This window comes from Polyodon spathula, chromosome 6, assembly GCF_017654505.1.
Source record: "Polyodon spathula isolate WHYD16114869_AA chromosome 6, ASM1765450v1, whole genome shotgun sequence".
Taxonomy (NCBI): Eukaryota; Metazoa; Chordata; class Actinopteri; order Acipenseriformes; family Polyodontidae; genus Polyodon; species Polyodon spathula.
This window is the reverse complement of record NC_054539.1, coordinates 76,120,397-76,142,985: the sequence shown is the minus strand read 5'-3', so window position 1 is coordinate 76,142,985 and position 22,589 is coordinate 76,120,397. Positions and strand designations below refer to the sequence as shown.

General features: G+C 43.5%; 1 protein-coding gene across 6 annotated transcripts in view; it reads right to left on the bottom strand.

The window, feature by feature from the left end:
* The window catches only part of LOC121317643 (T-lymphoma invasion and metastasis-inducing protein 2-like), a 113,312-nt gene that overhangs the window by 6,531 nt on the left and 84,192 nt on the right, over nucleotides 1–22,589 (bottom strand). For all 6 annotated transcript variants that reach the window (XM_041253792.1, XM_041253793.1, XM_041253794.1 and 3 more), the window contains 5 exons: nucleotides 6,456–6,635; nucleotides 5,844–5,912; nucleotides 5,176–5,301; nucleotides 3,660–3,768; nucleotides 2,222–2,401 (listed from right to left, as the gene is read on the bottom strand). In XM_041253792.1, the coding sequence (XP_041109726.1) occupies nucleotides 2,222–2,401; nucleotides 3,660–3,768; nucleotides 5,176–5,301; nucleotides 5,844–5,912; nucleotides 6,456–6,635 (664 nt within the window). The remainder of the gene's footprint in view (nucleotides 1–2,221; nucleotides 2,402–3,659; nucleotides 3,769–5,175; nucleotides 5,302–5,843; nucleotides 5,913–6,455; nucleotides 6,636–22,589) is intronic.

The following is a 22,589-nucleotide window of genomic DNA, read 5'->3' as shown; positions in this document are numbered from 1 at the left end:
TGTTTATTTCAATTCTAGTAGCTCTGACACACAACCTCATTATTATCATCCAGTACAGTAGACTCCCTGATGCCTGGATTGTACCGGCTCCAATAACTCTCTATATCACACAGCAAACCCTTTGTCTTGCTTTTTAAAGATGTTAACATAGGGGTTGGATGAGTGTCAATCAAAGATAATAAAAAGGACGGTTCTTCCTCCGAGGAACAACTAGAAGCCAAAATATGTCTATATTAATTTCTAAATGTAAATTAGAGAAGACCAACTGTTTGAAAAGTGTTCATAATTCTATTAAGAGAAGTCTGTGGACATTGTCAGTGGACACAGTGACAGACTAACAGGCATGCCAGTGCTGTAATGCTTCTAGTTTATACAATGTGTGAATAAATAGAACCATTATACATTGTACTATACAGCTATACCCAAAGGTTTTGCATCACCCTATAGAATTAACAAATTCTGCTTCATAGTTGACAAACCTGCTAAATAATGTTATGTTAACATATTGGATTACATTATTTATTTATTTGTTGCATTTATATAGCGTTTTTTATACAAAAGTATCACAAAGCACTGTACCGTACATAGCAGAAAAAAAGAACAAACCACAATACATTTGTATAGCATTTCACACATTTAAATAACACTATACACATAATACAAAAGCACCAATTTTAAAGTTACATTAAAACCCACTAAGATAAGAAAGCCATTTTATAGAAGTGTGTTTTTAGTCTTGATTTGAAAACTGTAACGGTTCAAACTTCCCTGATAAACGAAGGCAGAGCATTCCATAATTTAGGAGCGCTACAAGAAAAAGCCAGCAGCCCCACATCTTGAAAATGCTGGGGTCATCCAGTGCTTGATGTCTGTAAGGTAAGTAGCTAATAACACCCAGGCAGAAGAAATTACTGGCTTTAGGGACAAATATAACTGGGTGTCTATGGATCATGTCACCTAATGGTAGCATATATAATGAAAACCGCTTTGTAGTTTTCAATATACTTATAAAATTGACAAATTAAAAAAAAAAGTGACATTTCAAAATCTAACATGAAACACTATATTGCTATTATGGCTTCCAGTAGACTTTTGCGGTATCATTTTGTAGTTTCTTTAATAACATGATGTTAAATAAAATATCTAAATTATGTTCATATATACATTTTTTTAAATGAATGTCTCAATCTTAAAATTCTAGGTGATGCAAAACTTTTGGCCAGAGCTGCAGACCCTTCTAAAATATTACTAAGGACATAACAGATTGGCTGGTATACAACAGGAACACGCTCACTCCAGTGTGCTGCAGTCCCCTGGTATACAACAGGAACACGCTCACTCCAGTGTGCTGCAGTCCCCTGGTATACAACAGGAACACGCTCACTCCAGTGTGCTGCAGTCCCCTGGTATACAACAGGAACACGCTCACTCCAGTGTGCTGCAGTCCCCTGGTATACAACAGGAACACGCTCACTCCAGTGTACTGCAGTCCCCTGGTATACAATAGGAACACGCTCACTCCAGTGTGCTGCAGTCCCCTGGTATACAACAGGAACACGCTCACTCCAGTGTGCTGCAGTCCCCTGGTATACAACAGGAACACGCTCACTCCAGTGTGCTGCAGTCCCCTGGTATACAACAGGAACACGCTCACTCCAGTGTGCTGCAGTCCCCTGGTATACAATAGGAACACGCTCACTCCAGTGTGCTGCAGTCCCCTGGTATACAACAGGAACACGCTCACTCCAGTGTGCTGCAGTCCCCTGGTATACAACAGGAACACGCTCACTCCAGTGTGCTGCAGTCCCCTGGTATACAACAGGAACACGCTCACTCCAGTGTGCTGCAGTCCCCTGGTATACAACAGGAACACGCTCACTCCAGTGTGCTGCAGTCCCCTGGTATACAATAGGAACACGCTCACTCCAGTGTGCTGCAGTCCCCTGGTATACAACAGGAACACGCTCACTCCAGTGTGCTGCAGTCCCCTGGTATACAACAGGAACACGCTCACTCCAGTGTGCTGCAGTCCCCTGGTATACAATAGGAACACGCTCACTCCAGTGTACTGCAGTCCCCTGGTATACAACAGGAACACGCTCACTCCAGTGTGCTGCAGTCCCCTGGTATACAATAGGAACACGCTCACTCCAGTGTACTGCAGTCCCCTGGTATACAATAGGAACACGCTCACTCCAGTGTACTGCAGTCCCATGCATACCTGTCAGGTGATAGTGCTCCTCGCTCTCTACGTCTGTCAGAGACACCAGCTCCCGTAGCAGCAGAGGGTACTTCAGGACTCGCTGCACTGGCTTGATGAGGTACGACTCCAATGTCGATGAGTGCTGCTTGGTTGGGTTCCTTGCGCCAAGAAACTCTTTAAAAGCTCTGTCAGTTTTGGCTAAAACACACAACACACTGTCGGTTAGCGGTGTTGAATTTAGACTTCACAGCTACGCACAATCCAACTTTAAAGCATTTTTTCCCCCACACCTACCCAAACACAAAAATTAAAAAGGTACCATTAAGACAACTTTAAAGGCGCATGCACCACTTCATTGGGAACTTAAATTGGCTGGGGTCAGCATGAATCATTTTATTTAAAAAAATAAACAAAAAATGATCAACCGGTCTGGAATCACAGAAGCAACCTGGAGAGCTTATTACCGGCCAGCCTGAAGGATGCAGTTTGCTGGGGGCAGGGCAGTGAGCTTGTTACCGGCCAGCCTGAAGGATGCAGGCGGCTGGGGGCAGGGCAGTGAGCTTGTTACCGGCCAGCCTGAAGGATGCAGGCGGCTGGGGGCAGGGCAGTGAGCTTGTTACCGGCCAGCCTGAAGGATGCAGGCGGCTGGGGGCAGGGCAGTGAGCTTGTTACCAGCCAGCCTGAAGGATGCCACTTATTATTATTATTATTTATTATTATTATTATTATTATTATTATAATAATTAGTAGCAGTGGTTATTATTATTTAAAGCAGTGGTTAGCACTCCTTATACAACACTGAAAGCATCAGCGAGCCTCTTGAGTGCAGTTTAGCCTAATCACCACAAGAGGGTGCTGGCAGCTATTGGAAGTCATGAACATCACAGGGAGCACAGGACACCTCAGCATGCAGCTTCATATGCCTCCTAGCAACGCAGCTTCATACACCTCATGTTTCTATGGAGCTTGTTGTTTACAAATTGTACACAATTGTTAGTTTTACCTAGTCACAGTCATACCCACACTTTCATATTCCCAGAAATGTAATTTAGCATTTTGCTGTTAAATACTGACAACCAGTATATTAAAATCTAATTTATCATTAGCACAAGCAATATACTGCCCTCCTCTGCTTTCCTGCATTAAGAGTTTGGTATTTTCTGCCTATTTTTTATACTTTGAGCCAGGATATGCAGATGTGTTTGCATATTTAGCTTGGGTAGCTAATCACTGACTGTTGTGTGTGTGTGTCGCCTGTGGATCCGTCGATCTGCAGTCAGGCCGTTTGACCTCCTGCACTGTGTATGATTAGGATCCATGAAATGTGTAATAATGTATATCATAACATTCTTATAAAAAGTTACAGCCCCCCCCCCCCCCAACAACAGGCTAGTAATGATGGTTTCTTATTAAACAGAATTTAAAAGACTTGTCCTTTCTTGTTCAGTCTTTTTACCTCTTTCAAGCACTTTCTGAACCTTGATGTGGTTTGCACAGAAGCCGCTGTAAAGCTTGAAGTGGTCAGCATAGTACAGAAAGGAGCCTCCAAGGGAAAACAGCAACTTCTGAAACATACAATTTCATATTACATGAATACACACACCTGCTGTTATTGTATAACAGCCATGGTTGCTGTCAGATGTGTATCACACAGGCCCACTGTTTTAATAGTTGCTCTGCTTCCTCCTGACCTCAAGGTGCCAACCACAGCACTGTTCAATCTGCAGGCTTATCAGAATTCAGGCATGAAGTGATTTATATGTTATGCTCTCCTGTGCTCCACAGCTATTCACTGCACAGGAAAGGAATACTGAAATCCAACGCACACACACACACACTTGTAGTCAGAAGTTTACGTACCCCAATGGAAATTTGTAATTCATAGAAATTTCTCAAAAACAAATAAGAAGTTTTGCTTCTGAGGATGAGGGAAAAAAAAGTTACAAGAAAACAGGTCTACAATGATTTATTTCAGCAATACACACACACGGCTGTACAGCAAGCTTGCCAATGTGTTTTTTCAGCAGTGATGAAGCGACCCTGAGGCTCAGGATGAATGATAAGAAAACTGAATTGAATTTATTTTAAAGCACACTTAATGCATGCAGGTTTTTTTTTTTTTTTAATTCCGTTATTCATTTTTAAACCAGTTGTGAAGCTTTTTTATGCGTGCTGAAAATAAGGCAAATACAAACTTGTTTTCTGATATTAACAGGGCTGCCTTTAGTGTATGAATATGTGGGGTTTTTTGTATTAACGGTATTTCGTGCATTTGAGTCTTGCAATGAATATTCGTAATTTGCTAATTTTCAAGTGTTCTTATTTATCAATGTATGTGTTATAAAAACAAGACAGTCACTTTTGCTTTGATTTTGTGAAAACGCTGGTACCTGTATTGATTTTATTGTTACTCTTGAACAGTTTGAAGTATTTTTGAGTGTGTTGTGGGCCAGCAGTATGAACTTATTCTTCGATATTTACAGGGTTGTATTTTTTTCGTATTAACACAGTATTCATGTGGTTGTTTTGCAATGAGGATTCATTGCTGGTTAACTTTTCATGGATTGTCCAATGCACATGTTTTGAGGGTGAACAATAAATATAATATGTGTTAATAAAAGATGATACTTATTGCTTTTATTAATTTTAAAACCATGTTTGTTTTTTTATTATGCTGCAAGCCTACCTTAATACACGCGTGTGTTCCGATATTTACGGGGCTGTCTTTAGTGGATTTTTATTATTATTACAATACAAACTGTTATTACCCACAGACACAACCTTTAATGGTGTTGCTGGAATGTTGCAATTTATTTACATCGTTTCTATAAGGCTGTGTGTGCAGCTTTTATATAAAATGGGAAACATAGGGAATTAATGAAGAAATATAAAAACACTGAAGAAAATACCACTGCAATATTTTTATTTTTTTTTGCAACAGTTTCAAAAAGCAGGTAGAAAGTTGAAGTCACCTTGAACTGGAACGGGGTTTCCAGGGTGCTGAAATCAGGAGAGGAAGCGATTCTCTCCTCCAGCGTCTGGAGGAACACCTTCTGGAAATCCAGCATTTCAGGAAGGCTCCCAAACAGGGACTCCATCTGTGAGAACGGTAAACACATCACATGCATTTCCAATAAGAAACCAAACTACACTCCAGTACCAGAGTTTCAATACAGCCATTGAAGACCAATGTAAAAGAACTTCCAAAAACATGCTAATCACTGACACTATACCTAAGAAACCACTGCTGAAAATGAACCTTACTAGAATGACTGAAATATAGGGCCCTCCTCAATTTGCTTCAAGTCTTAGTTAAGAAAAGTATTGGGAATAAATGTTATGAATACATACAAATTTATTAGAAATATGTCTCTATTATAAGATGTGAAAATGCCAGCGATGATGAGAATGCGTTACACAGGAGAGATGTCTCTGGGTGGTAAACGAGATTAGTGCAATGTGTGGGACCCGTTAAGAACTGGATTGTTCTTCACAGCCATTGTCTTTGTTTAGCTTCCACACTGATACCTGGAGGGCTTTACCACCCATAGGGAGTCATAGGGAAGGCAATATCACTTTACCAGCCAGTCATAGGGAAGGCAATTAAAAAAAGAATAATAAAGAGAGCCATTCTCCATACCTCATCTTGAGTGAGGAAGGTCTCATTCTGTAAGGGTTTCAGGTAGATTTCAAAGAGGCAGCTCAAATCCTGGGAGTTTAAAAAGAGAAAAGTATCGAGATGAACTGAATCCCCAACCCATATGTTGCTGTGTGGTATGCACCAAGATCTGGGACAGCCTCACTCATGCATCAGCTCCCTAACACTGTTCAAGATCTGGGACAGCCTCTCTCATACATCAGCTCCCTAGCGCTGTTCAAGATTTGGGACAGACTCACTCATGCATCAGCTCCCTAGTGCTGTTCAAGAGGATTTGTAGAATAGTAGTGTAATGTCCTATTAAAATTGTGGTAATGAATCTGCATATCACTGCAACTCCATGAGCGGTTATCATGACACAGCCAACAAAGTAAGGGTGTAGCGGCACCTGCACTATAGTCACGGTTCAAAACAATCGATGCATGGGGCACCTCCACTATAGCCTCGGATCAAAATAAATGATGCATGGGGCACCTCCACTATAGCCTCGGTTCAAAATAAATGATGCATGGGGGACCTCCACTAAGTCTAGGTTCAAAATAAATGAAGCACGTCTGTACTAAGAAAATGAGGGTGACAAATCAACAGCAGTACCTTCACATAAGATTTCTCTGTGTCCACCAGCTCCTGAATAACTTTCCGGAGCCTCTCTGTGACAGACATGTGGCGAGGGCAGGGCCTGAGCAGGGGATCAGCCCCCTCCTTCTCTCCCTCCATCACACCCACAGTTACCTCCTGGAAGCTCTGGTACATGGTGCTCACAGGGTCTGCACTCTGCAGGAAGAGAGAGACAAATGGGTCTGAACACCTCATGTATAACATCACTGCTTATATCACACATACAGGGTGCTCCCTTGAGAATGGTATGGCAACCATATAGACACACTACCGAAGAAAAGAAATCTAAATGATCTGTAGTGTGACAAAGCATGCCCTTGGCGTGTACTTTGAACACAGTTCTGGATCTTCCATGCTATCTGTTATCAATCAGGACTCAGAATTGCAAGGGAAGTGAATACAGGTCGGTGTCAGTATGCTTACTGATAGCAGTGTCTCTTTACAGAGGTAAAGCTGTTTCTTTTTACACAGGACAACAAACAAAACAAGAAACCAAATCAAACCTAACTCCCTCTTTGCAGTACTAACTAAACTTAAACAAACAGTTTATATCTAAAGGTCATGCAGCTAAACCACTTCTTGACTCCCACACCATCACAATTACAAAAGATCCTTTTGTTTTACCGTGACGTTTTCCTTTTTATTCTCAGGCCTGTGTGCAGGACTCAACCTCATCAGCCCCTCCCTGACAGTGCAACCACATGTGTTAATTGCCACAGTTGCAAGTGATTATCCAATTCCCCCTTAATTATCTTCCTTCTTAAACTGAGGCATTCTGGGAAATGTAGTTTAAACTATAATCCAGGGTACAAACTTCATCAAAACTCTATAACTAGTCATGTAGGGGCCAACACCTTCACACAAAAAGAGCATGCTTCGTAATCATTTAGAATCCTCTCTAGTTTTTATACTTGCTGTCTGTCCTGTCTCCGTTCCGCTAACGGGACAGACAGTGATCTGCTAGTATTGTAATTCACCCTGTTCTGACAGGTCTCGCTGACTGAAGCAATGCTAGAATGCTCTCATTTGCCAGCTACAGCGCCCGTCATTCAAAGTGCCTAGTTTGATTAGCGGGTTAAGGTGTAAGTAAGCTTTTGCTTTAGGTATATGGTGACAGTTACTAGTTTGATTTGAAAATGGGGTGCAGCTGAAACACAATGAATATTGTGCACAATCCCCTGGCCGACGGCTGAAGTCTCCGCAGCAGGACAAAGCGGGCCCGCCTGCCTTGCCCTCCAGTGACTCTGAGTCCGGCTGAGCTGAAGCAGGAGGGGGAGCTCAGTCTTCGAATAGTAAGTGCAAGTTAGTTCTGTTCAGTTATCTAATGTTTTTTTTTTATTATGTTTACTTATAAATGTATGCTATAAAAGTTCTGTGTAATGCACTTTTTATTTTTTAATTTAGTCATTGCCAATTTTTTTTTTTATTTTCTCCCAATTTCAGATGGCCAATTATTATTTATTTATGCTCGGTTCACCGCTACCACCCTGTGCTGACTCGGGAGGGGCGAAGTCGAACACACGCTGTCCTCCAAAGCGTGTGCCGTCAGCTGACTGCTTCTTGACACACCGCAGATTCACCATGCAGCTGCCCAGGAGCTACAGTGTTGGAGGACAATGCAACTCCAGGGCAGCTAACAGGCAAGCCCGCAGGAGCCCAGCCAGACTACAGGGGTCACTGGTGTGCGGTGAGCCGAGGACACCCTGGCTGACCTAGCCCTTCGATTTCACCCATTCTCTGCTTGAATTGAAATGTAAACATTGAAAAAAAAACAACCTGTAAATTCTTACTAAAATAAACGTCAATTTGGCAAAAATAAATAAATAAATAAAGAAGCAGCAAGCCTAAACATAACAAATGTTTCTTTAATGTGTGTGCACATCAATCTGGCCACTTTTCTATTTATATTTTGGGCTGTATTTCACAGTGTAGAGTGTGGAGAGCAATAAACCACACCTAACAATCTCTCAAGCCAGGACTTAATTAAAAATTAAAGACATCCCTGTGGCACAAATGGTTGGCACAGTTGTTGCTGGAACACACTGACCAACCCTGTGTCAGGGGCATGAAGCCAGAATGTCATTTATACAATATACTAAAAATATAAAATGATACTAAAAAGAGGGGCATTCTTCATCGGTCCGCATATTGCAAACACTGCAAAACAAAGTTCCAGGAAGCATTGTTTCAGCAAATGGCCCCCACTGAACAACATACTGAATGATGGGATTATCGGCAGTGAGAATTCCTTTTCTCTTCCACAGACTCTGACACTCGTCAGCACAGATGGGACTCCCCACTAACACGGCAGCTCCAGCAGCCTCTAATGATCAGTCATCAAAAGCAGCTCACATTGTCACATTAGATAATGAGGTTCGGATTCAGCAGTACTTGCAATAATGTTTCACTTCACTTCAAAAACAGAAATGCATCTTTAAGCAGAGGTTGAGAGAATGCCAAAGCTGGAATGTATAGTTTTGATTTCACATGAACACTTTATAGGACGTACAAAATCAGCCAAGTCAGAACATTAGGAGAAACGGAACTAGAAGATTTTGTTTCTACTTTGACATGTTATTTCTTCAAAGCTATCAATGTCACATAGCATCATTTAAATATGCATCTGGTGTTATGAGTGTCCAGATATGTACAAGTAGAACAGTATTTAACAACTGGGACATTGTGGCAATTCACTAGTCTTTCCATAGAGTGTGGTTCTGTATAGAGCCTCACAGTAGTTGCTCCTCCCATTCTAACTTGGTTACAGGACTCTCAATTCCACGTCTTTGAATCTGTAACTTACCCAGACCATATGCAGTATGCATACATATCCCCTTTCAAGCATATCAACATCACAATACGTAACAACATGTACACTTAGACCGGTTATTCTCATGCAGCCTCCATTCACATAACGACTGTATTCCTTCTAATTTAAGACGCCTTCGAATTGAAGACACAGTCCAAATTTACCACCCTCAATTTGAGGAAAAAACTAAATCAAATATATAAATATATATATATGCATTTATAAAGCCACAACCTCAATTACACTGTTGTATCGTACAAAACTGACACAAAACAGTGTTGTTGTGCCGCACACTTTATAGTGCTTAAGATGGCGTCTCTGTCGTACACACACCACCACTCACTTACAGCATCACACACAACAGCATGGCATCAGGCAACATGTAACCGAGCAACCACAACAGCACTGACCACATTGTAACTCAACAAGCAAGCTCTGTACATAAGAACATAAGAGCACAAGAAAGTTTACAAACGAGAGGAGTCCATTAGGCCCATCTTGCTCGTTTGGTTTTCAATCAGTAACCAGCACCCTGGGCTGCTCCATGGTCCCTGAATTACTGCTCTTAAAATAACCAGCACCCCGGGCTGCTCCACTGTCCCTGAATGACTGCTCTTAAAATAACCAGCACCCCGGGCTGCTCCACCGTCCCTGAATTACTGCTCTTAAAATAACCAGCACCCCGGGCTGCTCCACTGTCCCTGAACTACTGCTCTTAAAATAACCAGCACCCCCGGCTGCTCCACTGTCCCTGAATTACTTCTCTTAAAATAACCAGCAACACAACAGTCAGAATGTTATGCACAATACCAACTAACAGAGCATAACACACACACATGGAGATTACTCACATGTGTTTTTCTCCAAATTGGTGAACTGTGGTATTGCTTGGCATGTTGAAAAATACGGTGGTCTGATCTGTTCAAGCTGGAACCGTTTGTTACAAATGCTTGAGGCTGACACCCCGAGATCCTTCAAGAAGCTGCTTGATGAGATTCTGGGATCAATAAGCTACTAACATCCAAACAAGCAAGATGGGCCAATGGCTTCCAGCATTATAAAGACATCTACAGTAACTCAACAAGCAAGCTCTGTACATAAGAACATAAGAGCACAAGAAAGTTTACAAACGAGAGGAGGCCATTCGGCCCATCTTGCTCGTTTGGTTGTTAGTAACCAGCACCCTGGGCTGCTCCATGGTCCCTGAATTACTGCTCTTAAAATAACCAGCACCCCGGGCTGCTCCACTGTCCCTGAATTACTGCTCTTAAAATAACCAGCACCCCGGGCTGCTCCACTGTCCCTGAATTACTGCTCTTAAAATAACCAGCACCCCGGGCTGCTCCACTGTCCCTGAATTACTGCTCTTAAAATAACCAGCACCCTGGGCTGCTCCATGGTCCCTGAATTACTGCTCTTAAAATAACCAGCACCCCGGGCTGCTCCACTGTCCCTGAATTACTGCTCTTAAAATAACCAGCACCCCGGGCTGCTCCACTGTCCCTGAATTACTGCTCTTAAAATAACCAGCACCCCGGGCTGCTCCACTGTCCCTGAATTACTGCTCTTAAAATAACCAGCACCCCGGGCTGCTCCACTGTCCCTGAATTACTGCTCTTAAAATAACCAGCACCCCGGGCTGCTCCACTGTCCCTGAATTACTGCTCTTAAAATAACCAGCACCCCGGGCTGCTCCACTGTCCCTGAATTACTGCTCTTAAAATAACCAGCACCCCGGGCTGCTCCACTGTCCCTGAATTACTGCTCTTAAAATAACCAGCACCCCGGGCTGCTCCACTGTCCCTGAATTACTGCTCTTAAAATAACCAGCACCCCGGGCTGCTCCACTGTCCCTGAATTACTGCTCTTAAAATAACCAGCACCCCGGGCTGCTCCACTGTCCCTGAATTACTGCTCTTAAAATAACCAGCACCCCGGGCTGCTCCACTGTCCCTGAATTACTGCTCTTAAAATAACCAGCACCCCGGGCTGCTCCACTGTCCCTGAATTACTGCTCTTAAAATAACCAGCACCCCGGGCTGCTCCACTGTCCCTGAATTACTGCTCTTAAAATAACCAGCACCCCGGGCTGCTCCACTGTCCCTGAATTACTGCTCTTAAAATAACCAGCACCCCGGGCTGCTCCACTGTCCCTGAATTACTGCTCTTAAAATAACCAGCACCCCGGGCTGCTCCACTGTCCCTGAATTACTGCTCTTAAAATAACCAGCACCCCGGGCTGCTCCACTGTCCCTGAATTACTGCTCTTAAAATAACCAGCACCCCGGGCTGCTCCACTGTCCCTGAATTACTGCTCTTAAAATAACCAGCACCCCGGGCTGCTCCACTGTCCCTGAATTACTGCTCTTAAAATAACCAGCACCCCGGGCTGCTCCACTGTCCCTGAATTACTGCTCTTAAAATAACCAGCACCCCGGGCTGCTCCACTGTCCCTGAATTACTGCTCTTAAAATAACCAGCACCCCGGGCTGCTCCACTGTCCCTGAATTACTGCTCTTAAAATAACCAGCACCCCGGGCTGCTCCACTGTCCCTGAATTACTGCTCTTAAAATAACCAGCACCCCGGGCTGCTCCACTGTCCCTGAATTACTGCTCTTAAAATAACCAGCACCCCGGGCTGCTCCACTGTCCCTGAATTACTGCTCTTAAAATAACCAGCACCCCGGGCTGCTCCACTGTCCCTGAATTACTGCTCTTAAAATAACCAGCACCCCGGGCTGCTCCACTGTCCCTGAATTACTGCTCTTAAAATAACCAGCACCCCGGGCTGCTCCACTGTCCCTGAATTACTGCTCTTAAAATAACCAGCACCCCGGGCTGCTCCACTGTCCCTGAATTACTGCTCTTAAAATAACCAGCACCCCGGGCTGCTCCACTGTCCCTGAATTACTGCTCTTAAAATAACCAGCACCCCGGGCTGCTCCACTGTCCCTGAATTACTGCTCTTAAAATAACCAGCACCCCGGGCTGCTCCACTGTCCCTGAATTACTGCTCTTAAAATAACCAGCACCCCGGGCTGCTCCACTGTCCCTGAATTACTGCTCTTAAAATAACCAGCACCCCGGGCTGCTCCACTGTCCCTGAATTACTGCTCTTAAAATAACCAGCACCCCGGGCTGCTCCACTGTCCCTGAATTACTGCTCTTAAAATAACCAGCACCCCGGGCTGCTCCACTGTCCCTGAATTACTGCTCTTAAAATAACCAGCACCCCGGGCTGCTCCACTGTCCCTGAATTACTGCTCTTAAAATAACCAGCACCCCGGGCTGCTCCACTGTCCCTGAATTACTGCTCTTAAAATAACCAGCACCCCGGGCTGCTCCACTGTCCCTGAATTACTGCTCTTAAAATAACCAGCACCCCGGGCTGCTCCACTGTCCCTGAATTACTGCTCTTAAAATAACCAGCACCCCGGGCTGCTCCACTGTCCCTGAATTACTGCTCTTAAAATAACCAGCACCCCGGGCTGCTCCACTGTCCCTGAATTACTGCTCTTAAAATAACCAGCACCCCGGGCTGCTCCACTGTCCCTGAATTACTGCTCTTAAAATAACCAGCACCCCGGGCTGCTCCACTGTCCCTGAATTACTGCTCTTAAAATAACCAGCACCCCGGGCTGCTCCACTGTCCCTGAATTACTGCTCTTAAAATAACCAGCACCCCGGGCTGCTCCACTGTCCCTGAATTACTGCTCTTAAAATAACCAGCACCCCGGGCTGCTCCACTGTCCCTGAATTACTGCTCTTAAAATAACCAGCACCCCGGGCTGCTCCACTGTCCCTGAATTACTGCTCTTAAAATAACCAGCACCCCGGGCTGCTCCACTGTCCCTGAATTACTGCTCTTAAAATAACCAGCACCCCGGGCTGCTCCACTGTCCCTGAATTACTGCTCTTAAAATAACCAGCACCCCGGGCTGCTCCACTGTCCCTGAATTACTGCTCTTAAAATAACCAGCACCCCGGGCTGCTCCACTGTCCCTGAATTACTGCTCTTAAAATAACCAGCACCCCGGGCTGCTCCACTGTCCCTGAATTACTGCTCTTAAAATAACCAGCACCCCGGGCTGCTCCACTGTCCCTGAATTACTGCTCTTAAAATAACCAGCACCCCGGGCTGCTCCACTGTCCCTGAATTACTGCTCTTAAAATAACCAGCACCCCGGGCTGCTCCACTGTCCCTGAATTACTGCTCTTAAAATAACCAGCACCCCGGGCTGCTCCACTGTCCCTGAATTACTGCTCTTAAAATAACCAGCACCCCGGGCTGCTCCACTGTCCCTGAATTACTGCTCTTAAAATAACCAGCACCCCGGGCTGCTCCACTGTCCCTGAATTACTGCTCTTAAAATAACCAGCACCCCGGGCTGCTCCACTGTCCCTGAATTACTGCTCTTAAAATAACCAGCACCCCGGGCTGCTCCACTGTCCCTGAATTACTGCTCTTAAAATAACCAGCACCCCGGGCTGCTCCACTGTCCCTGAATTACTGCTCTTAAAATAACCAGCACCCCGGGCTGCTCCACTGTCCCTGAATTACTGCTCTTAAAATAACCAGCACCCCGGGCTGCTCCACTGTCCCTGAATTACTGCTCTTAAAATAACCAGCACCCCGGGCTGCTCCACTGTCCCTGAATTACTGCTCTTAAAATAACCAGCACCCCGGGCTGCTCCACTGTCCCTGAATTACTGCTCTTAAAATAACCAGCACCCCGGGCTGCTCCACTGTCCCTGAATTACTGCTCTTAAAATAACCAGCACCCCGGGCTGCTCCACTGTCCCTGAATTACTGCTCTTAAAATAACCAGCACCCCGGGCTGCTCCACTGTCCCTGAATTACTGCTCTTAAAATAACCAGCACCCCGGGCTGCTCCACTGTCCCTGAATTACTGCTCTTAAAATAACCAGCACCCCGGGCTGCTCCACTGTCCCTGAATTACTGCTCTTAAAATAACCAGCACCCCGGGCTGCTCCACTGTCCCTGAATTACTGCTCTTAAAATAACCAGCACCCCGGGCTGCTCCACTGTCCCTGAATTACTGCTCTTAAAATAACCAGCACCCCGGGCTGCTCCACTGTCCCTGAATTACTGCTCTTAAAATAACCAGCACCCCGGGCTGCTCCACTGTCCCTGAATTACTGCTCTTAAAATAACCAGCACCCCGGGCTGCTCCACTGTCCCTGAATTACTGCTCTTAAAATAACCAGCACCCCGGGCTGCTCCACTGTCCCTGAATTACTGCTCTTAAAATAACCAGCACCCCGGGCTGCTCCACTGTCCCTGAATTACTGCTCTTAAAATAACCAGCACCCCGGGCTGCTCCACTGTCCCTGAATTACTGCTCTTAAAATAACCAGCACCCCGGGCTGCTCCACTGTCCCTGAATTACTGCTCTTAAAATAACCAGCACCCCGGGCTGCTCCACTGTCCCTGAATTACTGCTCTTAAAATAACCAGCACCCCGGGCTGCTCCACTGTCCCTGAATTACTGCTCTTAAAATAACCAGCACCCCGGGCTGCTCCACTGTCCCTGAATTACTGCTCTTAAAATAACCAGCACCCCGGGCTGCTCCACTGTCCCTGAATTACTGCTCTTAAAATAACCAGCACCCCGGGCTGCTCCACTGTCCCTGAATTACTGCTCTTAAAATAACCAGCACCCCGGGCTGCTCCACTGTCCCTGAATTACTGCTCTTAAAATAACCAGCACCCCGGGCTGCTCCACTGTCCCTGAATTACTGCTCTTAAAATAACCAGCACCCCGGGCTGCTCCACTGTCCCTGAATTACTGCTCTTAAAATAACCAGCACCCCGGGCTGCTCCACTGTCCCTGAATTACTGCTCTTAAAATAACCAGCACCCCGGGCTGCTCCACTGTCCCTGAATTACTGCTCTTAAAATAACCAGCACCCCGGGCTGCTCCACTGTCCCTGAATTACTGCTCTTAAAATAACCAGCACCCCGGGCTGCTCCACTGTCCCTGAATTACTGCTCTTAAAATAACCAGCACCCCGGGCTGCTCCACTGTCCCTGAATTACTGCTCTTAAAATAACCAGCACCCCGGGCTGCTCCACTGTCCCTGAATTACTGCTCTTAAAATAACCAGCACCCCGGGCTGCTCCACTGTCCCTGAATTACTGCTCTTAAAATAACCAGCACCCCGGGCTGCTCCACTGTCCCTGAATTACTGCTCTTAAAATAACCAGCACCCCGGGCTGCTCCACTGTCCCTGAATTACTGCTCTTAAAATAACCAGCACCCCGGGCTGCTCCACTGTCCCTGAATTACTGCTCTTAAAATAACCAGCACCCCGGGCTGCTCCACTGTCCCTGAATTACTGCTCTTAAAATAACCAGCACCCCGGGCTGCTCCACTGTCCCTGAATTACTGCTCTTAAAATAACCAGCACCCCGGGCTGCTCCACTGTCCCTGAATTACTGCTCTTAAAATAACCAGCACCCCGGGCTGCTCCACTGTCCCTGAATTACTGCTCTTAAAATAACCAGCACCCCGGGCTGCTCCACTGTCCCTGAATTACTGCTCTTAAAATAACCAGCACCCCGGGCTGCTCCACTGTCCCTGAATTACTGCTCTTAAAATAACCAGCACCCCGGGCTGCTCCACTGTCCCTGAATTACTGCTCTTAAAATAACCAGCACCCCGGGCTGCTCCACTGTCCCTGAATTACTGCTCTTAAAATAACCAGCACCCCGGGCTGCTCCACTGTCCCTGAATTACTGCTCTTAAAATAACCAGCACCCCGGGCTGCTCCACTGTCCCTGAATTACTGCTCTTAAAATAACCAGCACCCCGGGCTGCTCCACTGTCCCTGAATTACTGCTCTTAAAATAACCAGCACCCCGGGCTGCTCCACTGTCCCTGAATTACTGCTCTTAAAATAACCAGCACCCCGGGCTGCTCCACTGTCCCTGAATTACTGCTCTTAAAATAACCAGCACCCCGGGCTGCTCCACTGTCCCTGAATTACTGCTCTTAAAATAACCAGCACCCCGGGCTGCTCCACTGTCCCTGAATTACTGCTCTTAAAATAACCAGCACCCCGGGCTGCTCCACTGTCCCTGAATTACTGCTCTTAAAATAACCAGCACCCCGGGCTGCTCCACTGTCCCTGAATTACTGCTCTTAAAATAACCAGCACCCCGGGCTGCTCCACTGTCCCTGAATTACTGCTCTTAAAATAACCAGCACCCCGGGCTGCTCCACTGTCCCTGAATTACTGCTCTTAAAATAACCAGCACCCCGGGCTGCTCCACTGTCCCTGAATTACACCGTGTAACAATTTTATTTTTTTTACGCTGTACATTTTGAAATATCACTGTCCTGGTCACAAAAGCAAAGTTTGTGGGGAATAATAGCCATTTTCTATACTTTTGAGGCATAAGCAATTAGGAAATAACACTTACTACCCAGGAACAAAAATTGTGTTACATAGTGTTACTGCTCTTAACTGCAGTAAAACACAGAAACGCTGTTCAGCATAAAATGAAAATTGTGCTGTAATAAGTGAGCTGTAATAAGACACGAGGCTACATTCTCAAAAGAAAACAATGCATCCGATAAAGCTACCAAATTAAAACTAAAACAGACTGTCCCAGATAGTCCTTGTTAGATACACCTATCACAGCCCAGTAATATTATCATTAGAGTCAATAAGATAAAGGGTTGTTTGTACTGGTAGACAGATTCTGTACCACCTTTCATGGCAGTGCAATGGTTCTGTGTGAACGAGCAATGGGAACAGTGAAGGAATGGAGACGCTGCTAACATTGGAATGGTATGAATCAATACACACTGGTAACCCACAGCAGTACCACAATGGCATATCAGCAGCAGTGTGCTATGAGATACTGTTCAAAACCCTGTGTGTGCAGAGGGCCTACTGTACAGATAAGGCATGATTTAGTATGTTCCTGGGATGCAAAACACAGCTCATCAACCCAGTGTTTATGATCATGTGACTGGCAGGCAGGCACATTTTCTTAAATTTAATTTAAACCTGAAAAAACATACCTTTAAAAAATTAAATCCCCCAAGAAATCAAATATACATGGACTACAGGAAGAACAGCTTTAATATCCACGATGCTTCCTGCAGTATAACGACATTTCCAATACCTACTGCAACGACTCCAACAAAAGAGACGCTAGCTACAGAACCAGCCGGTGCAACGTACCAGCAGAGGGGTTTCTGAGTTCCTTCTGCGAACCACACAGGAGCCCAGCTCTCTCCACACCGAGGGCAGTTTCAAGGACAGCAATGTAAACGTTTCTTCAAGCCAGAGAAAACACATGATTAAAAACCTCTGAAAATTCAACAGACAAATGCTCACTGACTAATAGTACTGGCAATGCAGACAGGTCTTTCTCCCTCAGTCTGCTCAGCTATTAATCCCAATTAAATCACATGGACTCCTGGTAGTCCTTATTTAGTAGTAAACACCCTGACAGACGTGGGGATCTAAGCCTGGATTATTAGGTAGCCATATGTTATCTAAAGGGACTTTCTTCTTCTACGGGCATCGAAATGGGTGTAAACATGTTTTTAAACTATAGCAGGTTTCTTTGCAATCCAACTTGGGCTGTAAATAACTTTATAAAATGTACGACACTTTGAATATTGCTCAGTAACATACCGGTAGTTCATTTGACAAAGTAATATGAATTGCGGTGATCTGTGTTGGAGCTAGATCTGAATCATACTGCCAAATCCAAAAATCTGAGGCATTATACACATTTCGTGCTCTGTCTTTTACCAGAGATAAAAAGAAAAGTCTGTACAGCACAGTAGCAACTAATAAATAGATGTCTGGATCTCATAAGACACCAAACAAAGTGGCATGCCATTTTATACATTATATATATACACATTATTATATCTTTATATACATTATATATATACATTTTTATATATATATATATATATATATATATATATATATATATATATATATATATATATATATATATATATATATATATATATATATATATATATATATATATATATATATATATATATATATATATATATATATATATATATATATATATATATATATATATATATATATATATATATATATATATATATATACACACACACACACACACACACACACACACACACACACACACACATATATAAATAAATGAAGAGGCAGTCGGAAGCCAGCCATCCAGGAATTGGGCGGAGTCACGGTACCAGTAGTCCTCACCCTAGTATGGTAAGTAAAGTGTCAGTCAAGAATTGTGTTTTCCTATTTGCTGAACTGCCTGTGTTTGTTTTGTCAGGACGGGAAGTATGAAGGAGGGAGCTGCAGCACGAAGCCAGCGCTAAGCCCGGACCTGTATATATACCCCAGCACGGCTGAGAGCACACAGAGTCTGGAGACGGGGGTTTGTGTGTCAGTGTGGCGCGGTTGTGTTTGGATTATTAGTTCAGGGCTGCCGCCCCTTTCTGTTTATGCTGGCAATAGCCTTTGTTGAGCAGAGCCAGCCTTATTATTTAACAGCCTCAAACCGGGGAAAAAGAAAGATTGAAATTGCTGTTTGAACAGTAACTTTGTGACTGTCATTAATGAACCAACACCAACAGCTGTCAGGCAAAAAATAAACGTGTATCTGGCAAAACACTAGAATTATACTTGAATTTAACTTCATTAAAACAAACATTAGAGGAAAAAACAGATATATTGATGCAGCAATTCTGGATATTAATAACTAAAAGAAAGAGTAAACTCTGAGTGCTGGTATATTCACAAAGACTTAAGTGCAGTGTGATATGCATACCAGTATTTTATTTTTTTTTTTTACCTTTCTCCTTGCAGAAATAAATAATAATAATTCTCCCATGAGTTTATATTAGGATCCTTTAATATTACATACAAAACAGAATGCCTGTCTGAACATACATATTTTTTTCACCCGACTATTACTCATGCAAAGAGGCCTGACACTGCGGACAGGTTTAGCACAGCTTTATATTTGGCTTTGGGATCCAGTTTCTCATCACAGTGTACATTTCATTCATTCCTTACACACCTCTATGTAACCTGTACTGGCCAGCTGTAATAACTTATGGAGTGTGGCCAGCAGTGTGCTACAATGTTCAGTACTTTGAAAGCATGTACTTATTTGTTTATCACTGCAGTGCTGTGCTGTGCCTGTCTGGACTCCCTCCTTCACATGTGTTTCTGCGAGAGAGTGTTTGCCAATCCTTCTGTTTGCAACTGATTAGACAAGGGAACAAGCAGCATCAGATCTACACTTGATAGCAGGCGTTCTTAACCCTTTGTAGAGCTGGAGTTGTATTACTTCGTTAACATCTAGAGCGCTGGCCAAACGTTTTGCATCACACTATAGAATGAACTAACTTTGCTTCATAAAGTCGAATGAACTGCTGAATAATGCTACGCTAACATAATGAATTACAGAACGCTTGCAGCTTTTCATATAGTTAATGAAAAACTGACAATTTTAAAATATGTGACATTTTGAAATCTATCATGAAATACTGTAATACTATTATGGCTTTTGGCAGACTTTTACAATAAAATTTAGCAGTTTCTTTGATTACATGATGTTAAATTAAATAGCTAAATTATGTTCATACAGTTTTTTTTATTTTTAATTATGTTTCAATCCTAAAATTCTAGGTGATGCAAAACATTTGGTCACAGCTGTTTGTGTGAGAGCTTTCCTGGATAACTCAAAACTGCTAAATGCAATACTACATTTCCAAGTATGCAAGCACTGTGATCCTGTGGCCTCGGTTCACAAGGATGTGTCATTTCTAAACCGTCCCAAATCTGACATATTTGACAACAGGACTGAACCCAACAGACTAAAGAAATTGTCTGAGACAGAGCTCAATTACATTAGGTGGTGCCGATCCTAATTCAGTCACGGAATTCAATTTGAAAAACTGACTTCACCTTTCCATCAGATTGCACCTCTGTTCCATCTGCAATCCTCCATCCCAAACACACACAGTAAACTAACTTCAACTTTCCATCAGATTGCATCTGTGTTCCTTCTGCAATCATCTGTCCCAAACACACACAGTGCAATGAAAGAATGAAGCTGTAAGAGAATACAGCCTGCTTATAAATCATGCTGACCACAAATTAATCAGCAGGATACTATACATTCTTTTACAATTCATTTAGTTAGAAATGGAAACAATAACAGTTCCTCATGTAACCCACCTGGAGAGTCAGTATGTATCCATCTCGCTTCTGTTTGTAAAAGTATTCTATTAATATTACCACCCCTCCTTGGATACGCAATCAGTTCAATACCTAAGAATCTGAGGAAGCAGATGTGGTGTTCCGTTCAGTTAAACTGTCTCGCTGCTGAGCCTAACTCATCAGAAGGACACTACAGCATGTCTTCTGTGCTTTCGAAATGGATTTCCGGTCAAATGTTCTACATATAAAAATAGACCCCCTTTACCATGAACACGTAGAGGTATTGCAAACCTTCTCGCAAACTGATGCTACAACTATAGAAAGAAACACTGCAATGCATTTCATTAAGCAGCTGTATGCTGATCTAATTAGAACTCCACCGCAAAGTCAAGCATGTAAATTATTTGGAGGTTACAGTTGTCATCATTTACAGTCAGCTCAGCTCAAATAATAAAATTGGAAAAAAAAAAGTTGCAAAGGAACCATCGCTGAGTGAGCATGAATAATTTTCTATTTAAAACATTTAATTAGAATCTCCATTAGTATTAATGACCATGCAAGACTAACGTAATGCTGTCAGACAGATAACACGCAGTCTCCTCTTGTGCATCTGTTTCCCCTGTGCAATGACACAGTGCCATTCACTACACACTAGCATTCCCCTGACTGTAAAATACATTTTCCACAATGCAACTATAGTTGTTTATTTTTTTTTTGTTTTTTTTTACATACTTACTCAGTTAGCCTTGGCTAAAGCAGTTGTTCATACAACAGCGGTATCAAAACATCTGGTTTCCTTCCAGAAAACTCATTCAGCTCTTTAAGTAAAAAAGAGCTCCTTTTATCATACACATATAAAAAATCTAACATACAATACTCTACTACTATCATGGCTTATGGTAGACTTTAGCAATATTATTTTGCAGTTTCTTTGTTGCATACATTTAAATAAAATATCTAAAATTATGTTCATATAGTTTTTTTTGTTTTGTTTTTAATTCTAGGTGATGCTAAATATTTGTCCATAGCTGTACTATACTGATGATAAACCCCTTTCACATGTGTGATTTAAAGCAGCCCAGGGCTGTCTCAGGGTAGCCTTTTCTCATAAGCGAATGCTCCAAAAATGAAAAGGCAGCCAGCCCATGGCCGTCCCAGATGTAGGCCGTTGTTTCGATGTGGGCCAGGGCCTGCAGTCCGGGACGTGGTTGCACAGCTCAGCAGACGCTCCCATACTCTCACGCACACGAAGTGTAACTAGAAAGCCGAATGCTCTGCTAGCCAAGATGTAAGTGGATCAATATTGAACGGTAATTATTTGTATAGCATACAACTTTTTTTAAATTTTTGTATTTAGTCGTTGCCAATTATTTTTATTATTTTCTCCCATTGTCCATTTATTTTTTTCAGCTCACCGCTACCACCCCTGCGCTGACTCGGGAGTGGCGAAGACGAACACACGCACCCTAGCTATCACTCCACAAAGTTTGTCCTAACATTTTACAACATTGCAAGTAGTACAGCAGTACGACCAACAAGATTTTGTAAATAATGATTATCTATTACCCTGATTGTATTGAAAGCTTTCAACTGATTTTTCAAACTATTATAATAAGCTTGTTTAGTGTATTGTAACGTTTTCATGTTTTGGAAGTAGTACTCAGGGAGACAGTGTTGAATTCTCAAAATGTTTGTTTTATTTGAAACTACAGAGAATCCCTGTCAGGGGCCGGAATTCACGGCACCAAAATAATAACCCTATGTTTTAGTCTTGGCACTTTCACTGCTATTCTCTCTGGTCACAGCTCACAGGCTTGCTCAGTCGCACCCGCAGCTTCTCATTCAAGTTCAGCACTGGACTGTCTCCAATCCCCAGGCTCATGCACCCCCTTATATAACCTTCTGTAGTTTCACACCACTCATCATCAACCAGTCACATCCATGCTCTGCAACCCCCGAAAACAACAACACACATTCTCCCCACTCATTCACTCACTCCCCCTTCCCATGCTAAGTAACGACATGACCTATTCCCCTTACAATATATATTACCACAACTAAGACACAG